Genomic DNA, 20,863 nt, shown 5'->3' with positions numbered 1-20,863 from the left:
TTGAAACCTTTCCCATTGCTGTTTAGGTCTTTAGAGGTTCTTCTGGCCTCTTATTGTGACATTACTACATACTTTGTTTTCTTTTCATTTACTATGAGGCCAATTTTTAAGGCTTCTGTTTCCATTGCCCGGTATGTTTCTTAGAGTGTATTGATATTTCTTCCTACTATAGTAATGCCATGAGGTTATGCACATATCTGGCTAGTTTTCATGAACATGGTACCTCCTTTGTTGACTTTATTTACTACACTGTGTAGCACTATATTGAATAGGGTAGTGGAGAGACTATCAATTTGCTTCACTTCTTTATTAAAGTCTATGCTTCCACTTGTTCTGCTTAGGACCTATGCTTTTGCTCTTGTCTCTGTCATTGTCATTCTGATTAGTCTTATTAGTTTAGCTCATATACCAACTTCTTACAGCACTCTGTACAGTTCTTGCCGGTTCGCTGCCAAAGGCTTGTTTGAAGTTGATAAGTAGAATATGCAGGTGGATATTATATTCATAGAACTTTTCCATCATTTGTCCTATCACAAATATTTGATCAGTTGTTCCTTTGTCCGGTCGAAGGCTATACTATTGTTCCCGTACTATGTCTTCGGCACACTTCTCTACCCATTCGTTTCATATAATTGTGATGATCTTATAAGCTGTGCTTCGGAGTATTATACCTTTATAGTTTTCACATGCTCTTCTGTCACCTTTCTTATAAATGAGGATTATTATTCCAGTTTTCCAATTATCTGGCATAGTTTCTCTTTCCCATATATCTGATATTAATGTGTGCAATTCCTTTACTACAGCCTCACCGCCAGGTTTTATTATTTCAGGGATTATGCTGTCTTCCCCAGGGGCTCGATTGTTTTTTGACTTGTGCACAGCCTGGGAGACCGCTTGTAGTGTTGGCTTTCTTGCCTCATTGGTATCACTGTCTACTTCCAGCTCCACCCTTTCCTCCCATGCAGCTGTCTCTTCATCTTCTAGGCTGACGCTTAGTGTACCTTTGAAATACTCTGCCCATCTTCCCACCATCTTTTCTTCCTCCCTTGTCAGTTTCCCATTTTTACAGGAACATACCATTATCTCTGGCTGGAATCTGTTCTTTATTTTGCTTGCAACATGATAGAACTTTCTTATTTCACTCTCTTCGTTTAACTCCTCTACTTCTTGAAATTTCCTCTTAGTCCACTCTCTTTTCTTTCTCTTCCACAGTCTGTTAGCTCTTCTCCTTAATTCTCTATATTGTTCAAACACTATTTCTGGTTTCTCTCTGTAGCGCTTTTCTTCTTGCCCTGTTCTTTTCCTCTACTGCTGACCTGCAATTTTCGTGAAACCATTCCTCGGTTCTTCTGTTCCTTCTTAAGCCTATTGTTTCTTTTGCAGCATCTTTAATGGCTTTTTCAATCCTGCTCCATCTTTCGTCTACTCCTACTGCAGTCTATGCCGGCCGCGGTGGTCTCGCGGTTAAGGCGCTCAGTCCGGAACCGCGCGACTGCTACGGTCGCAGGTTCGAATCCTGCCTCGGGCATGGATGCGTGTGATGTCCTTAGGTTAGTTAGGTTTAAGTAGTTCTAAGTTCTAGGGGACTGATGACCACAGATGTTAAGTCCCATAGTGCTCAGAGCCATTTGAGCAGTCTATGCATTGCTCAACTTTCTGCTTAGTGTTACTTGGTATTTTTTTAGTTCATCAGGGATTTTCAGTATGTCAGTATTCCATTTCATCATCTTTCCCGTTTTTAGTGACAGACCGATTTTATCTCAAAGCGGTATGAGTCACAATTTGGTCCTCTGCAGCTCCGTAGATCAACAACTGACGTGTAGTGGAGCGCAATCACCAAAATAGTGGTCATTCTTATCGACTACTCCATTGACTGCAGACTTCCAAGTACCCAGATGGATCCTTTTGAGTGGGAAGCAGGTACTTTTAATAATCATATTATTTCTTGCTGCGAATTGGCGCAGTAAGTCTCCATTCTCATTGTTTTCTTCATGTAGTTAATATTTTCCAGAAACTCCATATAGATATTCATTCCCCCCTATCTTTGCATTAAAATCTGCTGTTACTAGCATCAGGTCATATTTAGGTACTGCGCGCCCTACTTTTTCCAAGTCTTCGAAGAACTGTTCTTTAATTATATTCACTTTTTCCTCTGTTGGTGCATGTGCATTCGCTATTGATGTATTTTTAAATTTCCCTCTTAGTCTGAGTCTGCACATCCTTCCATTTATGGGTTCAAATTGTAACAATCACGCAACAAACAGATTAACATAATCTATATTCCAATTTCTAAATAGGTAATTCTCCTGGATATTCTGCCACAAATACGAACAACTGATTAACTCACTGTGTCCATTAAATTCTCTCAAGAACAATGGCTCTCAATGTTTTGTAACAATCTAAGTCACTCATTAACAGGTAGAAGCTGCGATTGCTTCCTAAGTCCGTGAAGAATGCTAAAAATTAGTTGCAACTGCTGATATTCTACTCACTTTGATAAATATAATAATCATTTTTATATTGTTTTTAATGTGTTATGATTTAGGAACGCATTGTCGGACAGTATTTACCCCACGTGCTGTCATATGGAAAGCGAAATGTGGACAGCAGACATCATTAGATATAAAAAGAGAACAGACGTTTCACAGTATGGCGACATAGAAGGATGATGGAGGTTAGATGACTAGATCAGACAACTAATAAAGATGTGGTGAACTGTGTCAGGGAAAGAAAATATTTATGGCACTAACTGAATAAAAAATGTTAATATCGTGCATTCCGAGGCGCCAGGTAGTACTTAATTTAAAAATGGTCCAGAGATTGGGGGGGGGGGGGGGAGGGCTGTAGAGTGAGACCAACGCTAGAGCACACATAAATGGTTGTGGTTGTTTGTTGTTCAGAGAAGAAGAGTCTTGCGCAGGGGAGGCTGGTGTGCAGAGCTGTAGCAAAACAATTTCCTTCAAAACAGCCATAGCTCAACTCCTTAGATAAAACACCTGCAGCCTAGGTGATCTCGATGCATTGGGTTTTAAGTTTATCGCCAATAGCGATCTACAGGAGATGTTTCTGCAGTCTCTCTGGCTAACATAAGATTGTTTAACATTGTAGTTGGCTTCTCATGCGAAATATATTCTATAAAACGAGTGTACATCGTGCAGTAACAACAATGTAGTAACCAGCGCACATGCAGCACACGACATGAGGAATGCTAAATATGTAATAAACCACTGGAGGCAAAATTTACCAGAGAAAAATAGGTTGGTGTGTAAGTCGTGGCGATTATGTTCGGCGCGTTGGTACACAAGTTCCTATAAGTGTATTTATAACAGTTTTATTTGAGTTCCTAGTATTGTGCATATGACGACATCTTCAACTATGCAATCTGAAGGTTATGAGCAACTTTGTTTATGAGTTAGAAAACATAGCGTTAAACGGAAAAAAAGTGAAAATCTGTACCATTTTGTGCTCTTTGGATTTAATGGAGCGGTGAAGGTAGTCGCTGAAGTTCGAACATTTGCACTGACTAAGGCCGTGTCCTATGTGAGCGACAGAAGCGAGCAACAGTGCGCGACAGCTTCAGGCGACAAAACACAACCGCAGGCGTAGTTATGGAAGTGTCCTAAGTGTTGTGTACATAGTTCCGCATAGTCAGCGCATACACAACTTTCCCACTAGAGCGCGCTCCGCTAAGCACAACAACAGCAGGCGCAGCATTCGTCCGTCTCCGCACTACGAGATGGCGCTGCCATAGAGACGGACCATATTCTGCTTCCGCCGATCCGCGTATTAATATGTAACACAGCCAATGAGATTTCTGCTAACGTAGAACCTTTTCTCCTCGCGGATCACACTCGCGCAGTGATACATGAACGCGCGAGGTATTATAACGAGTGTACAGACCTCCGATTAGTCAGTCTGAATTTGTCTGTACCAGTTTGCATTTGTCTGCACCAGTCGGTACCAGTCTGCATTAGTCTGTACTAGTCTATAGTCTGCGCCTAATAAGATTACCATATTCCTGTACATAGCCATGAAGATAAATGTATAGACACTTTAGTCAAGTATCAGAAATATATGTGAGAATAAAATTAACGTACCAATACCAAAGGAACTTCAGATTGTCAACTGTAAATAGCATCCAGAACAAAGTTAAGTAATTTTTATGCTTGTTATTATTTTAATAAATGTGTGTGAAAATTAATCAAGTTCTGTTTAAAGTTGGTCACTGTCAATCTGCTACTCTAAGCGAGCAAGTGGCATTTCTATCGTCTGACCTAACGTCAGAAGATAAACACGACACGGTAAGACCACGAGACATATTGCTGACACTCGCCTACTTCGTTAGAGCGACAAGTCAAATAATCTGATGGTGTGTGTACTGAAGGTCTTACAGTATGCACACCACACTAAGTGAGCGACGTCTGTGTCGCTGCGCGTCTCCCGCTGCCACTGGCGACGTTTGAATTCAAATGTATTTGAGTCTTGCCGCTGCAGCACGCGCGACACATACCGACAGCCACGTTGTAACCTCCCAACAGAAAACTTCCGAAACCTCCCAACAGTAAAAAAATATAGGTATATAATTCACATTCAGCGTATCCTCCCAGAGATAAAAATATGTATATGGCATTTACATTTAGTGTAATCTCCCAACAGAAAAATTCCGTTACCTCCCAATAGTAACAAATATAATTATTTATATCATTCACATTCAGTATAAGCTCCCAACAGATAAATTCCGTAACCTACCAATAATACAATGTGACTAATCTCTCAATAAAGTTGTGCTTCACTTATAACCATTCAGTAATTAACTGTGAATTTAAACTGCTAAATTTTGGACGTCAGCAGTGCTGCGTCATAGCCCTGAATGATCATTCTAAATAAATTGAAAATTCTTACCTCAATAAGGTCGTCGGATAACGCATATATACCTGCTCCCATAAGAAATTTTCTGGTACATCCCTGTGCAATGCTCCCCGATAGATTTGTCCTGTAGTCCGCAGCTCGTGGTCGTGGGGTAGCGTTCTCGCTTCCCACGCCCGAGTTACCGGGTTCGATTCCCGGCGGGGTCAGGGATTTTCTCTGCCTCGTCATGACTGGGTGTTGTGTGATGTCCTTAGGTTAGTTAGGTTTAAGTAATTCTAAGTTCTAGGGGGACTGATGACCATAGTGCTCATGCCATTTGTCGTGTATAAAAAGAAACAACTGATTTTTCTTTACAATAATCGGGATGACCATGGATTGGAGAAATTAGTAAGTTCGTTAAATTGAGATGAATGATTATCAAAAGTTAATTTTTTATAAGGAAGATTATTATTAAGAGATTTTTTAAAAACATTTACATGGGGCTTGACATAACAATAGTAAATATGCACGAGGCTGCTTTAACCTAATACTACAACGCTCAGGCTCTGCCATCGATCCCCACGACCGGCCCAGCCAACTCCACACACACGACTGCTAGCTACTACTTACTACTACTGCCACACTGCTCCTACTGCATGCAACACTGCTCTCTGGTCTGAGAATCTCTTATAGTTTACATGTCGCAGGCAGCGCGTGAGCAATCCATCGAAATTACATCTGCTCGAGTGCGCTAGCAACAAATTCCTTAGCCGTGGACCTCTTACAACGTGTCTCCTCGGCAAAGCAGTGGAGCGGACGTGACGGCAGCTATGAATTACTTAACATCCGATTTTAAGAAAATTATTCCGTGAAAAAATTTGATTGTTCCGCAATCTATAGCATCATATCTTTAAACGATAAAGGTCTGATTTATTTTTGTTATTCGCCATAGTTACTGTGCTGCACGAAACTGAGTACGTGGCTGCACGAAATTCTTAAGAATTTGCAAATCGCATTGTTTAGACTTCCCGTGTAGTTCATTTAAGGGCATACATTATTGCATATCAACTGTAACCAATATAACTAAATTGTATTTAAAGTTGAGACCGGAATTATGTCTCTTTTCATTCTTGAGATATTGGTTGTTATATCCGCGGACAGGTCGCTCGCGGCGCGTCCGAACCTTTCCTTCGCTTCGGGTATCAAGTGGTCGTAAAAATCGTCGTATCTCACAAAAGGTTCAAGATATCGAAACGACGAATTTTGGAAATGTCAGGACGCAGAAAGGACTACTTTATCATATGATTAACACTCGATACGTTTTTGTAAACACGTGAGCAGAGCGAAAACAAGACTTCCTGTAACTTACACCCTGACGTTTTGTCCAAATTTTCATAACCAAACAAAGGGAGGGAAACAGGTAAACGAGGTATCAAAGTGACCAGCATGAGGTGTAGTTTTGCATGAAAATATTTAACTGCTTAAAAGTAATCAAGGTAATTAACGAAAACTTAATTAAGAAGCTGAAGGAAAATTGGAATATTTGACGGAAAGCTGCTGTAAATAAAGTGTCAAAAATTTCATCTGTTCATGGCTTCCTTCGAATGAATTACTTTAGGAAGGCAAACGAGGAGTCAGTAAGATCATGCTTTCTGAATTAAACTTGAAATTCAAAAATGGAAGAAATTAGTCAAATATTTTATGAAATGATTTGTGTAAAAGAAATTAGTAGATCAGAGAAACTTTCTACCTGTCTTTGAATGATGGTTGAAATCCTGAACATAAAATGAGGTGCACCAAACGTTTCCCCAATATTTTTTATTTCATACTTTTAGACAAATTATTACACAAAACGTTAGACTTTCTTTTCAAAAATTTTGTAAGCTTTACTTTTACAATCTATTTAGACTAATTGAAACGCTTGGCCATAGCACTGACTGCTGATGAATTACGTTCGCAACATCAAATATCTGTAAAATTTCATGGTCCATTGTATTTTATTAGGAATTAAATGTGGGTGATATAGTGGGATAGGTGTGAAGATCAAGTTCTTTGGCAAGACCTTAAAAATATACTTAGTGATGCAGTGTAAACAGTATGTATGAAACTTAATATACAGTGTCGTAACTGAGTCAGTAAAAATATAAGAACAAAGGGGTATCGAACCCAGGTACTTTGACGCACACGTCTTCATGAACTGTATAAGCTACCCCTACACCACAGCTAGCTATTGCTCGGTGTTACCAATCTGTGTCCTTATGTTTGTATTTAGCGTAGTTAGTCATGTAATAGTCACTCCTCCGCATTTATTGGCTGTTAAAAGTTCTTGATCATGTAAAAAAACAAACATTTGTATTTAATTTATTGATGAGATAGTCGAATGCTCCTCTGCTCATTCACGTGTATTCGAAGAACTTGTCTGGTGATCTTCGTAGTTGACGATACTTACGAAATTCTCCATGGGGATTCCTCCCTTTGTAAATTTCATGCCAGCTTTCCTTTTCGCTTTATTTTCTTAAGTAAACCTAATTCTGTAGCCTTACTCTCGAGCTACAGTATTCTACAGGTTAAAGACGCCGATTTATAGAAACATCTGGTTGGCTCTAAGCAGCCATCTTGTAGCGCCCATGGTCGCTCTCACGCAGGACACCCAAGGTTTTCGCCCGAAGATGCTGCTTGTCGCTGGAGTGTTGCATATCCAGAAGTCGTTCGCTTCTGTCGCTCACGTAGGACACGGCCTAAGGGTTGAGCGCTATTAAAGAAACCGCTTTGATGTGAAGAATTCGCCACTTTCAGGAACCCCAACGGTTGCACCTGTCTCGTGGGTCAGGTTAAGACGCTGCTCTCCCGCTGGACTGCAGCCTTCGCCGTACGGCGACGCGTCCTTTCGACAGTTAGCGGCCGAACAGCGGCGCGTATTGCTCTCTCATTGTCCTAGGGATGAGTACAACAGATAGTTTGCGATGAAAAACGCAAAATTGCTCGTCGATTCTGCGTGGAATGATCTTCCTAGACTAAAAACATACATTTGAGATTTACATGACAAAACATGAGTGAAAATTATTCTGAGTATTTAATTCAAAAACCGAAAAAATATCAAGCGAACTTATCAGCACAATCCTCTGCCACTCCAAGAAGCAACTGCGCTATGGCAGAGCTTCCAGACATGTTCTGCAATGCTGCCAAGTCCCTGACATCCTCGCACCGGGAACGAATACGTTTCCACGGTCGATGTGTTTCTTGTGCCGGGTAGCAAGCCAGGAACGAAAGTTGTGCTTCAAACAAGCAGCGCAAAACAGCTGCGAAATTGAGACCTGCTTGAAATACGACATAAATAACTATATGAGTTTATGCCAACCCAACAGCTATAAATTATAAATAGGGGATATTAACTGGATGACCCTCATCATCGTACCTGTCGTTACTTTAATTAGATTTCAGTCTCGGACATTTTAAAAAAGGGTTTACACACAGCCACCCATAACAGCGTCTGGGTATACAGGGTGTTACAAAAAGGTAAGGCCAAACTTTCAGGAAACATTACCGGTAGGTTCGATCACCAAGCGAGAATTAAAGAAATACTCCACGAACTCAAAATACGTATCCCTAGAGGCAAAACGACGTTCTTTGCGCGAAACACTATTGAGGAAGTTTAGAGACGTCGAAGGCAATATAAGCTTAATTAGTGGACGCCTGGACGCATATCAGTAGTCGTTTTTCCCTCGCTCCATCCGCGAGTGAAACACGAGAGCGAGTGACTACCAGTGGTACAACGTGCACCGTATGGGGCCCAAGTCAGACACTTACTTAGCCATCGAGCCATACTTTCAGCTCGTACAGCGAATAAAACACTTTTTACTTTTCTCTTTAAGTTAAAGTGGTCACAGTTCATGTGGAACTTAATTTTGATCATGAGGCGCAAGCATTATCAAGGAGAAAACTGACCAGAGTGTGAGTGTAATAAATTAAAAATTTAAAAAATTATGCGATTATCTATTGCCCAGAAGCACAGACTATATTTGTGAATTTAGAATACTTGTAACATAACCTTAATATTGGTTTTACACAAAGAGAATAATAAACTATTGAGTCACTTATAGATTTGAATCCAATAGTGACTCGTTTAATTGGTTTACATCACAATTACTGAGCTGTTATAATTCAACAAAACTTTACAGCATGTAGAAGACAATTTTTATCCTAGTATTGTAATATTTTAAAGATACAAGTACATTTTACTACTTACAATGACTATGATATGACGTCTTGGTGCTTTTATGAGCCACTGGCAAGGCTTACTACCAATAGTAAACTCTCCTGAAGTACCGGACAGAACAATGTCACACGCTGACACTGCAGTGCAGCCAGTGGCGCTCGTGAGTGTGTATCCTTCACGACAGGAGCAGACAGTTTCATATCCAACAGTTTCGCATATCTGTGAGCAGTTGCCATTATTTACCACGCAACGGTCTTCCTGGGGTATTTCTGAAACAGGAGACAGTCATTCTGAAACAACACAGACATACTCGGCCACGAAACTCAGATGAATAGCGGATACTCAGTTTCCTGGAAGTTGTTGAACTGGAAACATGCTGTATGAGACTAGTGTTGTACCTAATATTTCATGTAAGCTATAAACATTTACCAGTGTTATAAATAGCGAGTATTAATAAAATATTTCTTAAAATGTATTACAATATTTCTAAACCTATATGATAATTATCACCTGCGGAAACGTACATTTCTCTAAACAATTACAAATCAAATTGTTAAAATTAACTTTGACACACCTAAAAAACGGGGTACCTTCCAAACGTATTTCAGGTCACTTGTCGCAACGTTTCAAATATTTCTTCTGTTCAATTCTTCGTTTCAAATATTTAATAAATAAAATGACACAGGGGTAGTCTTATAACTACTTCAACACCGCAAGAAAATGCTTCATAAAAGGAAATCCAGTACAGAAAAGCTAATCAATTCCAAAACAAGAAAAGTGATAAACTCTCTAAGGTCCACCAGTATAATATGTAAGAGTACAAGACTTCTTTTACGTCAGCATATATATGTAATTTCATTAAGAAAGTCGCTTGTGGATTAGAAAGTATTAACTTTGCTTGAAGTTCATCTGCTCTGCAGTATCTATGAGCAAAACAGGCTGAAATGTTGTATTTCCTTTCACCTGGGGCATGAAATACCAGGGAGCGTAATAAGAAAGGGGACAGAGAGAGAGAAGAGCAAAGAAATTCACACATCGGCTACTGTATTGAGCAGATGACTGTCGAAGACTGCAAGCGAAATGAAGTAGGCAGGATGTTGGTCTAATCAAATCTGCAAGATTAGTATAATCAGTCAGATAGTCAACAGTAGTGAATCTGTGTATAAGACAGTATATCGTGTGACTTTATGGGAAACACAAACTAATGGTGGTTCAAATGGCTCTGAGTACTATGCGACTTAACTTCTGAGGTCATCAGTCGCCTAGAACTTAGAACCAATTAAACCTAACTAACCTAAGGACATCACACACATCCATGTCCGAGGCAGGATTCGAACCTGCGACCGTAGCGGTCGCTCGATTCCAGACTGTAGCGCCTAGAACCGCACGGCCACTCCGGCCGGACAACTAATGGGGGTATGTGCCCATTTAAGTGTGGGCAGTGTAACTGGTTGGGCGATAGTGCTCTGTGAGCTCAATCTTCAGCGGTGATATGTTTTAAATGTAGAAAGGCTGGGCATTAATCCAGGGAATCTAAAATCCTACAACGTTGTGGAAGAATATATGTATTTTGCTTATTAGAAGAAGTCTTACAATATCCTTGAATAACAAAGGAGAATTTGATTCATTTGGAGGGGTGATTGTAATTATAAGATTATAGAAAAGTAAAGAAGGAGCACTGTTGAGTGGACATGCAATAGGTGAGCTGCATGGTAATCAGTCCAGACATCATAAGGACGTCACATGACATGGAAGCCAGAAATCTGAAATCATTATTCTGCAGTCCGCGTCTACGCTAACAGAGGTCCTCCATAGCCACGTAATAATAGTTAAGCTACGTTGGCTGTAGACAGTGTTCCAGCAGCACACTTCCACGCCCATTTCACAGCCTGTGTAGAGGTGGGTAAGTGGGCTTCCTGGCACAGCGTTGTGCAGCACCCCAGTGCACCACAGTGGTCACATCAATTTCCTTATGCCATGGTCAAACTCTGCTCTTCCTCCGTCACGCGCCTCGCTGACAACTGGGAGAGACCAGCTTCCCAGCACATGCAGCTGCTGTCCGCTGTACACGTGACGTCAGTCCTGTACCGCTGCCACTTCGCTCGGGCAGCACCCAGCCCCCGCGCATACTCACACTTCCAACTGGCCCGACCTTGCCCAGGTAGCAACTGCTGCTCGGAGATCTACGCACACCAGTGAGTCGCTGCCATCAATCTCTGCATCGGCGTCTTACCAAATGAAGAATGTTATTGCTAACTGAGCCCTCCTGATTTCGTGACCACAAAGGAGCCGGAAGTACACAGTGCCACACTGAGACAAACAGTAACTGCATCCCTGACTTTCTTACACTTGGTGGCAGAAGAACGCCAGTGACGACATGCACCATTGCTGAACAGCAACCAGCATCGTCATCTCAACGTGATCTGTGAGAACCAAGTATTTTTGACTTTTTCCCATGCTATTCTGTGGACATTGTCTAATAACATGGATTGGACCGTTGATTGTGAGGTGTTACTTGTGAAGGTGTACCCAGTCAGTGACTTAGGTGACTTTATGGTGAAGATAAAGAAACTGACCTTGGTTTTTGCCAAGTTAGGTGTGGGAAGTGTAACTAGTTGGACTAAATTGCTCCATGAAGCCAATCTTCGGTGGTAATCTGAAGGCCAGGGCATTAAGTCACGGAATGTAAGGCACGCATGTGGTTAACGCTCGGGAGTAAGGACCAGAAGTTTTATAATGAAGGATGGAACATTGTTATTGCTGTTACGTCCTCTTCCTGTCGTATTTACGATTATCAAACCAGACATATGGAGGGTTACCACCATGGAAGCATTTAAGCCTTTGCTAGGGCGTATGACACAAATGCTGCCAGTTAAAAGGGACTTGCATGATGAGTTTGATGCATTAAGAGAGGAGACGTCTTCATGGATTATGGCAGCACCGTCCTAGTTCTAGGCGCGCAGTCCGGAACCGTGGGACCGCTACGGTCGCAGGTTCGAATCCTGCCTCGGGCATGGATGTGTGTGATGTCCTTAGGTTAGTTAGGTTTAAGTAGTTCTAAGTTCTAGGGGACTGATGACCACAGCAGTTGAGTCCCATAGCGCTCAGAGCCATTTGAACCATTTGAACCAGCACCGTCCTAGCTGCCCGTACTGTTACTGCAGTTTCTCCTCCAGTGAGCTAAGTGCGCGATTACCGCTGACGTCAGATGTTCTAAATACGGAGAGTCAAGCCTCGTACAGCGTGGTTGCCGACAGCTGCAGTGTAGGAAATGTGGAAGACTGGGGCACTGGGGACGAGTTTGTAGTCAGAGTAGGGGGCGTGATACAAAGGCACGGAATGGAATGGGAAACTGCTGTTACATGACAATGGGAACTCCAGGACCGCCAAGCAGCGCCTCCAGTGCATTTCAGCACAACTAAAACGTGTGCATAACTGGAACCTGCCTTAACTGAATTAGTGGATCAAATAGAAGTTATTGAACATATGTCTGGGAAGTTTGGAATTCATAGAAAAGAAGCGGTTAAGTCCACCATGATGGCCGGCCGCTGTGGCCGAGTGGTTCTAGGCGCTTCAGTCCGGAACCGCGCTGCTGCTACGGTCGCACGTTCGAATCCTGCCTCGGGCATGGATGTGTGTGATGTCCTTAGGTTAGCTAGGCTTAAGTAGTTCTAGGTCCAGGGACCTGATGACCTCAGATGTTAAGTCCCATCGTGCTTAGAGCCATTTGAACCATTTGAACCACCATGATGCAAGTTACGTCGAGATGTTGATAGAGGCTTGGATTCGCTTTGGCGATATTGGATTTTCAGGTAGGGGAAAAGCGTTACCAGGGATGCTTGGACCCATATACACGATGGTTAATGCGATACTGCAGGGTTTGGTTGCGTAAATGAACACCGTACTGAAATTGACCTTGGACAACGTATAGTGAATGTTGAAGGGACAGCACGTCATGTAGGGGAAACAATTTTCAGTGTCATACTACTGGAAGGTCCGTGCATCGCTAAAGATATACCAACTACGCAGTATGGAAGGCAACTAAGGATTAGTTTGTGTAGTGAAGTACTGCAAGATACTGGAAAACTATTGTGGGAAAGCATAGGGGCTGATTTGTTGGGTAACACATGTTATAAGTAGTTTTGCCACTGAAAGAGTATGATGAATGGGATAAAGCGTGGTGTTATCCACGGAGGAGTGTTGTACATGAAGAGGAGGTAGACAGTGAGCAGCCAGTGCCCACTGGAATAAATAAACGTGAGGAAAGAGACATGGACATGTCGAAAGATTTGATGATCACCAGTCTGGAGATTTGGGAGGAAATGGTATGGGTATGCTAAATTCGGACCCTAACCTTAAGCGAGCCACGAGTTTAACTGTATTACAAGAGAAAGCTAAAAACTTGGAAGGAACGGAAAAATTAGCAATGTAGGAGATGTTACAGAATAACACCTTCACTCTTCAGTAGAGTGTGCGCTGATATGAAACTTCCTGGCAGATTAAAACAGTGTATCAGACCGAGACTCGAACTCAGGACCTTTATTTTTTGCGGGCAAGTGCTCTACTGACTTGCCTGCGAAAGGCAAAGGTACGGAATTCCAGTCTTCGTCTGTCACGCAGTACTACTCTGCCAGGAAGTTTCATAGGTGTTGTTGCTAGAGTTTCAGTTTAACCTTCGTGGGTCATCTGATGGATTCTTCTCGGGTTATCAGCCCAGTGGTGGCGTCGTCTAGTCGCAACGTTTGGATGAGTTTCGTACCCATCATCTTCTGGCGAAGTGTCGGGATGCTGCTCTCTCTCTCACGTTTTACTTTCCCCTCCGTGGGGAAGTGTATGGAGGAGTTTATAGCCTGTTGGCTTTTACTCCGCAATGTGTGTAGTGTGCATTTTGAGTGTGTGATTGTCTTTGACTGTTTTGGCTGTCTGTGTGTTATGTTGGTGTCCTGGTGATCTCTAGTTCTTGCCTGAGGTTGGCGAGATGTTTGGTGTTTTAAGGATTAAGGACTTGGGTCAGGATTTGGGGATTTTTGGGATTTTCTCTTCGACTTAGTCGTCGAAGATCGTCATGGGGCGTTTGTGCTTGTCACGGGACATGTCATACTGACCTAGGGATTGGATAAGGTTATTTCCAGATCTGGAAGAGATCTCATAGAAAGCCCTTGCCAGATCCTGGAATCATTCTTTGAAGAGTGGGATTTAAGCAGCTCTGTGCTGATCGTCAGTGGGAATCCCATGGGTAGGTGCAGTGCCCTTCTGCAGCCTCTGGAATTTGTCCAGTAGCTGCTTTGGCGCGTATCCCCAGACAGGGCACGCATGCTCAATTACTGGCCGTGTGAGGGCCTGATAGACGTTTAGTCCTACAGGGCAGGAAGGGAACTGGTTGTGTTGAGGATTGGGTATAGGATGGACATTCTGGAGCAAACCTTAGTGGATCTCGTCAGTATGGGGTTTCCATGTTACTCTAGACTTCAAGGTTACGTCGAGATACTTGGCGGATCTGCGCCAGGGGAGTTGGGATCCATGTAGGAGCAGGTGAAAGGGGGGGGGGGGCGCTGAGGGGGTCCGTGCCTCCGAGTCTCCGGGCGATCAACATAGACTGTGTCTTTTCAGGATTGGTGGTGATGCGGTAGCGACTGACCCAGGTTTCTGTGTTATCTAAAACCCTTTGTAACCTACGAATGACCAGCTCCTTATTCGCATTACGAGTGTAAAAAGCGGTATCATCAACGAACTGTGCAGTGTGCACCAGGGGGGGCCGTTGGAGTGTCTGCAGTGTACAAAGTGTACAAAATTGGCCCCAGGACCGATCCCTGTGGCATCCCAGCACGAATACGCCTTTTGGTGGAGGTGGCTGTTTCTACCTTGACAGAGAAGGTTCTATTCGTGAGGTAGCTTCGGATTAACCTGACTATGCTCCTGGAGAACCCTTGTGTGTATAACTTGTATAGTAACCCTTTATGCCATACTGAGTCGAAGGCACTGGCTACATCAAGTAGCACTATCCCGCAGTAGTCTCTGTGGTTGAAGCCTTCTGTGGCTGCTTCCACTAGTCTCATAATCTGTTGTGGGGCGGAGCGCTTCTGTAGGAACCCGAATTGGAAATCCGGCAATAGTAGCTCGTTGGTGATGTGGTCTCGTATGGGAATAAGCAGGAGGCGCTCATAGATCTTGCTGAGAGTTGGCAAGAGGCTAATCGGCCTATAGTGCAGCGGGAATAAAGGGTCTTTCCCTGGTTTGTATATCGCGACCACTTCCGCGTGATTCCAGTATGCTGAGAACTCGCAGGTACGAGTAATCTCATTGAAGACGTTCGCAAGGTGTTCGATAGCTGAGGGTGGGAGGTTTTTAACTAGCTGACTGGTGACACTGTCGTGTCCTGGCGCCTTTTTTGTGGGGAGGGACCTAATTGCTTTTGCCACGTCTTTGGGGAGGAGGCGAAAAGTGGGGGTTCGTCCTCTGGGTCCACCTCAGCGTTGTTCTTCATCCTGAGGTTCTGCCGCTTGAAACTGCTTCTCGAAGGTGTCGGTGGGGGCGTTGGCCTATTCAGCATGGCTGTAGGCCAGACCCCTCTAGCAGCCTAGCGCGTCTTTTGGCAAATTGTTTGGTTGCTTGCCATAGTGTGTGATAGTCTATTCTGAGGGCTGTGAGGCGGTTTTGCCATTGCTGGTTTCGGTGCTCATTGAGCGCTACCTTCAGCTCTCTCTGTAGATGGTTGAACAGCCTCCTGGTGGCCTGATATTTGTTGATCTTTCACTCTTTTGTCACTCTGTTCTTGTGACGGATTTGGGCTAGTAGATGTTCCGGGAGTTGTACTTGTGGGGGCGGTCATTCGTTTGTGGGGGAGTGGCACCTTCCGCTGCCTGCAAGATGGTTAGGTCTTATAGCGCCTGTTCTACTGTTTCGGCAGTAGGTGGCGGAGCGCGAGCGATATCAGAGGCGATAGTTTCTCGGTATCGCTCCCAGTCAGTACGTTTGTAGGGTGTCTGGTACCGTAGGAGTGCTACTCATTCTCTCTAGAATCACTGGGTTGTGGTCGGAGGACATTCATTTGGCTGTCCTTGCGGCCACAAACCCCACGATCGTCCTAGTGAGGACTATGTCTAACACGTCTCACCTACCTCGATTTTTTGGAAACTGTGTGGGCTGGACCGGATCCCATGTTTCGAAATGGTGGTCGCGCGTTAGTCGTTGCAGTTTGGCTCCTGCTCTGGAGGTTAATCCAGAGTTCCATCCTGGGTGTTTGGTATTGAAGTCGCCACCTATTACTAGTTTGCCTTCTATTTGCCCTAGAGCAGCTATGTCTCCCTCGTCTATCTGGGGGGGTTCGGTAGATTGCAACGATTGTTAGGGTTCAGGTAGCAGTGGTTACTTCCGCCGCCACTGCTTCGATTTTATTGGTAGCTGGTAAGAATACCTGGTAGTGGGGGATCCCTGTTTTAATGTATATGGCTACTCCTCCACCTTGGGTTTTCCTGTCTTTACAGTAGCTAACATAGTTGGAAACTGTCGCTTTTATTCCCTGTTTTAGATGGGTTTCCCCCATTATGCATATGTTGATGAAGAACTCCTTCATGAGTTCTCTGAACTCGACCTCTTGATTAACAATGCCGTCTGCATTACAGAAGGACATTGTCAGGCTTTGGATATTTGGTCGTCTATCCATGATGGGGTATTGTGTCTGCTGAGGAAGTCGCAGAGGGGGGCGACTGCTGGACTGTTGCTTGAAGGGCAACGAGGATCTGAGTGTTCTGGCTCTGGGCCTCCCTGAATTCCTTCATCATTTCCATGACAAGGTTCATGGTCTGGACGATAATGCCTAACAATTGATCTGAGGGGCTGGAGTGTGTGTGGGGTTCCCTAGAGCTTCCTCTGTCTTGGTGGACCTGGTCGTTGTTGTGTTTTTGCCGGTTCTTGTGTGTGTATCTGGTGTTGCAGTGACAGGGCCTGCGCCGATTTTTCGACGTTTCCGTGGCTCTTTGGTGGGGAGACCACTTCTGCCTGTGTTGCCCTTGGAGTGTCAGGCATTGGTTTTACCCAAGTTTTGTCTGTGTGTGTTCTCGTGTTTTGTCTCTCTGTGTGGTCCAATGGGGCGGCTGTGTCTTGTTTTCGTGTGTGTGTGTGGGGGGGGGGGGGGGCCTTCGCATCCTTTGCCTTCTGTGTGGGTTTTGTGGACCTCGCAGCCTCGATACCCTGCCGTGTTGTTTTTCCCACACAGCGCGCACCTTAACTGCGGGTCCATGTGTTTTACTGTGCAAGTCCTAGTGTCGTGGTGTTCGCGCATTTTCTACAGGGCACTTGCATCTGGCAGTGGGCGGCAATGTGGATCCAGTGCCTGACACCTGGAGCACTGCACCACCTTGTTCTTGCGGAGGAGCGGCTCCATGGTGACGGGGACTGCCAGAACAGCTTTCGCCTGTTCTGCGGTATGTCTGGCAGAGTAACCTGGAATAGTGGGCACTTACTCTCTGCCCCATTTTTACCCATCTGCTCTGCTGTTTTGACTACAAATCCCTGCGCTGCCATGTCTGTCTTGACTGCCTGGGCCGAGAGCCGTCTGGGGAGGTCCCTCATGGATCTTCCCGATGCCATACAGTCGCGCTGGAGCCGGTGCCCGAGGGGAAAGCTTCCTGATGGTGATTCTGTCAAGTCCTGAGCTGATGAGAAGGTCGATAGTCTTGTGCGTAACAGAAGCAGTCGTATCTTTCCCCACTTCTTTGTATGCTGGATCTTGTAGTAAGGTGTCGATCTTCTGCCAGTAATCTTCTGACTTCAGTGGGACTGTCGCATTCCCTTTGTCTGCTGCTAAGACCAGTATATTCTTCTCATCGCGAAGGCTCAACAGTGCTTGCGCTCTTCTGCCATAACGTTGTTCCTCGGCATTCTTGCTTTCTCGAGTACCCTGCTGGTCTCCCTCCTCACTTCATCGGCTGCTCTCGGCGGGAGTCCACGTATGGCTTGCTCGACGTCGAGCAAGCAGTACTAAACACCTTAGTGCAAAGAGCCAGGTCGATCTGCGACAGCGAGAGTTTGCCGCGTGAGCGACCACATCTGTGGGGGCCTTCTGAAAGAACGGCTGCACCGAGACACAAATAAGACGCGCTTTGCGTGCAGACAAGAGGCTCGAGGAGAAACCAGGGGAAGACAAAACAAAACGTGTGGCGTTTCTGCCGTTTGATGGACCGCCGACAGCCAAGATTGCAAGAATACTAAAGAAGCACGAAATAACGACCATCTTTCGCGCACCGCAAAAAGTTAAAGATATAGTTAAAGATGTACTTGGGTCATCCAAGACCAGCCGGGGCTGCAGACGCCGGGCATTTACAGTATTGAGTGCGAATGCGGGATGGAATATGTCGGACAGACACAGCGGTGTGTGTCTCAGAGCTGTACTGAATACATCAGGACTTACGACTAGGACATACAAACAAGTGCGCCGTAGCTGAGGAGGGACGCACCTTCGAATTCGAAAAAAGGAAGAAGCTGTGCAGCGCCAACGGTTTCTGGGACTCGATCTTCAAAGAGGCAGTGGAAATACATCTGCACAACAATTTGCTAAACAGCGATAGCGGACTAGATTGGACAGCCACCGGGTCTGGACGGCAGGATGCTCCGCGGCCTGCCACCACCGCCGTCGCGGTACCCCTTTCCGGAGCAACGTGACTGGCCGGCCTACGGAAGCGGACGACGGCCAAGCATCTATATAGATATGCAGAACACAGCATCCCGACACTTCGCGTTTTAGACGACACAGAAACCTGGGCCCGTCGCTGGCGCATCACCATCAACTCTGAAAAGACGCAGGCTATGCTGATTACCCGCAGGCTCGGAAGGCGCGAACCGCCTCAACGTCCCCCCCCCCCCTCCACCTTCACCTAAACAGAACCCAACTCCCCTGCCGCAGAACCGCCAAGTACCTTGGCGTAACCTTGGACTCTCGTCTTACATGGAAACCCCACATAGACGAGGTCCACAGGAAGGTCTGCGCCAGAATGTCCACCCAATCCTGAACTCAACCAGCTCCCTTCCATGCCCAGTAGCAGTTAATGTGTACCAGGCCCTGATCCGGCCACTAATGGAATATGCGTGCCCTGTCTGGGGATACGTGGCAAAGCAGCAGCTGGACAAACTCCAAAGGCTGCAGAACCGCGCCCTCAGGAGGGCATTGCATTTACCTCTTGGATTCCCCATAGATGATCTGCACGCCACAGCCGAAATCCCACTCCGGAGAGAGTGTTTCCAAGATCTGGCAAGGGCCTTCTATGAGGGTTCTTCCAGATCAGGAAACGCCCTCATCCACTCCCTAGTTCGGTATGACGTGTCTCGCGACAAACACAAGCGCCCCATGACGATCTTCGACGATTAAGTCCCAAATCCTGCTCCTTCCCATATAACACCAAACATCTCGCCAACCTCAGGCAAATACCAGACACAAACAGAACAGTCATCACATACCACAGACACCAAAAAACTACAGAAATAATCACTCACACACGTACACAGGGGAGTAAATGCCGAAAGGCTACAAACTTCCCCTCACACTTCCTCAAATAGGGGGAAGTAAAAGATGAGAGCAGCAGCTTTATCCCGACACTTCGCCAGAAGATAATGGGTACGAAACTCATCGGAACGTTGCGACAATACGACGCCACCACTCGGCTGATAACCCGAGAAGAATTCATGATTGGAATACGCCGAGAAAGACTGCAATCGCATATACTCGTGGGTCTTTGCCCTCAACACTGCTGACAAAGTACAGAACTCTAAGTAGGAATGGGCTGCTTGTGTATCATAAGCAACACCACATACCTCATCACCTACAATCAGTGATGGAGGACTCTATTAGTCAATGGTTATGGGACAGTATTAATGAGGAAAGTATGAGCCCTTGTGGTGATGATTGTTCCAGAAGAGTAATGGAATCAAATCTTATCTTTCTCGCGGTGGCTAAACATATCTTGGTAGTGGTAAGACTACAGACGCTTATCTTATTCAAAATATAATTGAAATTTTGGACAATTTGGGGCAGTACGAATACTTTTGCACCATATATCTGCTGAGTTGTAATTATCATCTAGAAGCAGCACTGGCGTTTACGGTTCCTTTGCGATATTACCAATATCGTTTTATGCTGACGGGGTTAAAGAATGCAACTAGCTACATTTCATTGTTCCTTATATAGACGTCTTCCAGGTTTAATATCAAGGCAGTGTATAACATATTCTACAGCTAGAGGTAGTGTATCAGAGGTTATTTGCAGCACACCTACCACTCACTGTCAATATGGAGAAATGTCATTTCACACTGCAGATGGGATGAAATTTATACTATGTCATTGGTCAATATGGATTACGGATAGAGCTTAGATCAGTAGAGACAAAAAAATATTTACACCACCTAGTATGGAGGAGGAGTTACAGCATTTTTTTCTGTTTAGTAATTTGTTACAGAAAGTTTCCACCAAAACTTGCATTTATAGCACAACGACACTCTATGCCTCATATCAGCTAAAAAAAAAAAAAAAAAAAAAAACAAAACAGAAAGGAGCTATTTCGCTGTGGAGAAGGAAATGCTGAGTTTCACATATGGCATACTACACTTCCAGTGTTACTTAAGTGGTAGCAAACTGAAAGTAATAATGGAGCACACAGCTTTCCAGTGGCTATTTATGTTGACACATCCATGAAGCACGTTAACGCGTTGTGTACAGAACCTTAGCAAGTTCGATTTTAAAGAAATCCATCAACCTAGTAAGATTCATTGGCATGCAGATAACTCCAGTAGAATAGGTGGTGTTTTATG

At 44.5% G+C, this 20,863-nt stretch overlaps 1 protein-coding gene across 2 annotated transcripts in view; it reads right to left on the bottom strand.

Moving 5' to 3' along the window:
* Positions 1-20,863, bottom strand: part of LOC126195831 (uncharacterized) — a 672,121-nt gene that overhangs the window by 511,921 nt on the left and 139,337 nt on the right. For both annotated transcript variants that reach the window (XM_049934505.1, XM_049934506.1), the window contains exon 6: positions 9,095-9,333. In XM_049934505.1, coding sequence (XP_049790462.1) covers positions 9,095-9,333 — 239 coding nt within the window. The remainder of the gene's footprint in view (positions 1-9,094; positions 9,334-20,863) is intronic.

Source organism: Schistocerca nitens, chromosome 7 (genome assembly GCF_023898315.1).
Source record: "Schistocerca nitens isolate TAMUIC-IGC-003100 chromosome 7, iqSchNite1.1, whole genome shotgun sequence".
Classification (NCBI taxonomy): Eukaryota; Metazoa; Arthropoda; class Insecta; order Orthoptera; family Acrididae; genus Schistocerca; species Schistocerca nitens.
This window is presented reverse-complemented; position numbering and strand designations above follow the sequence as displayed.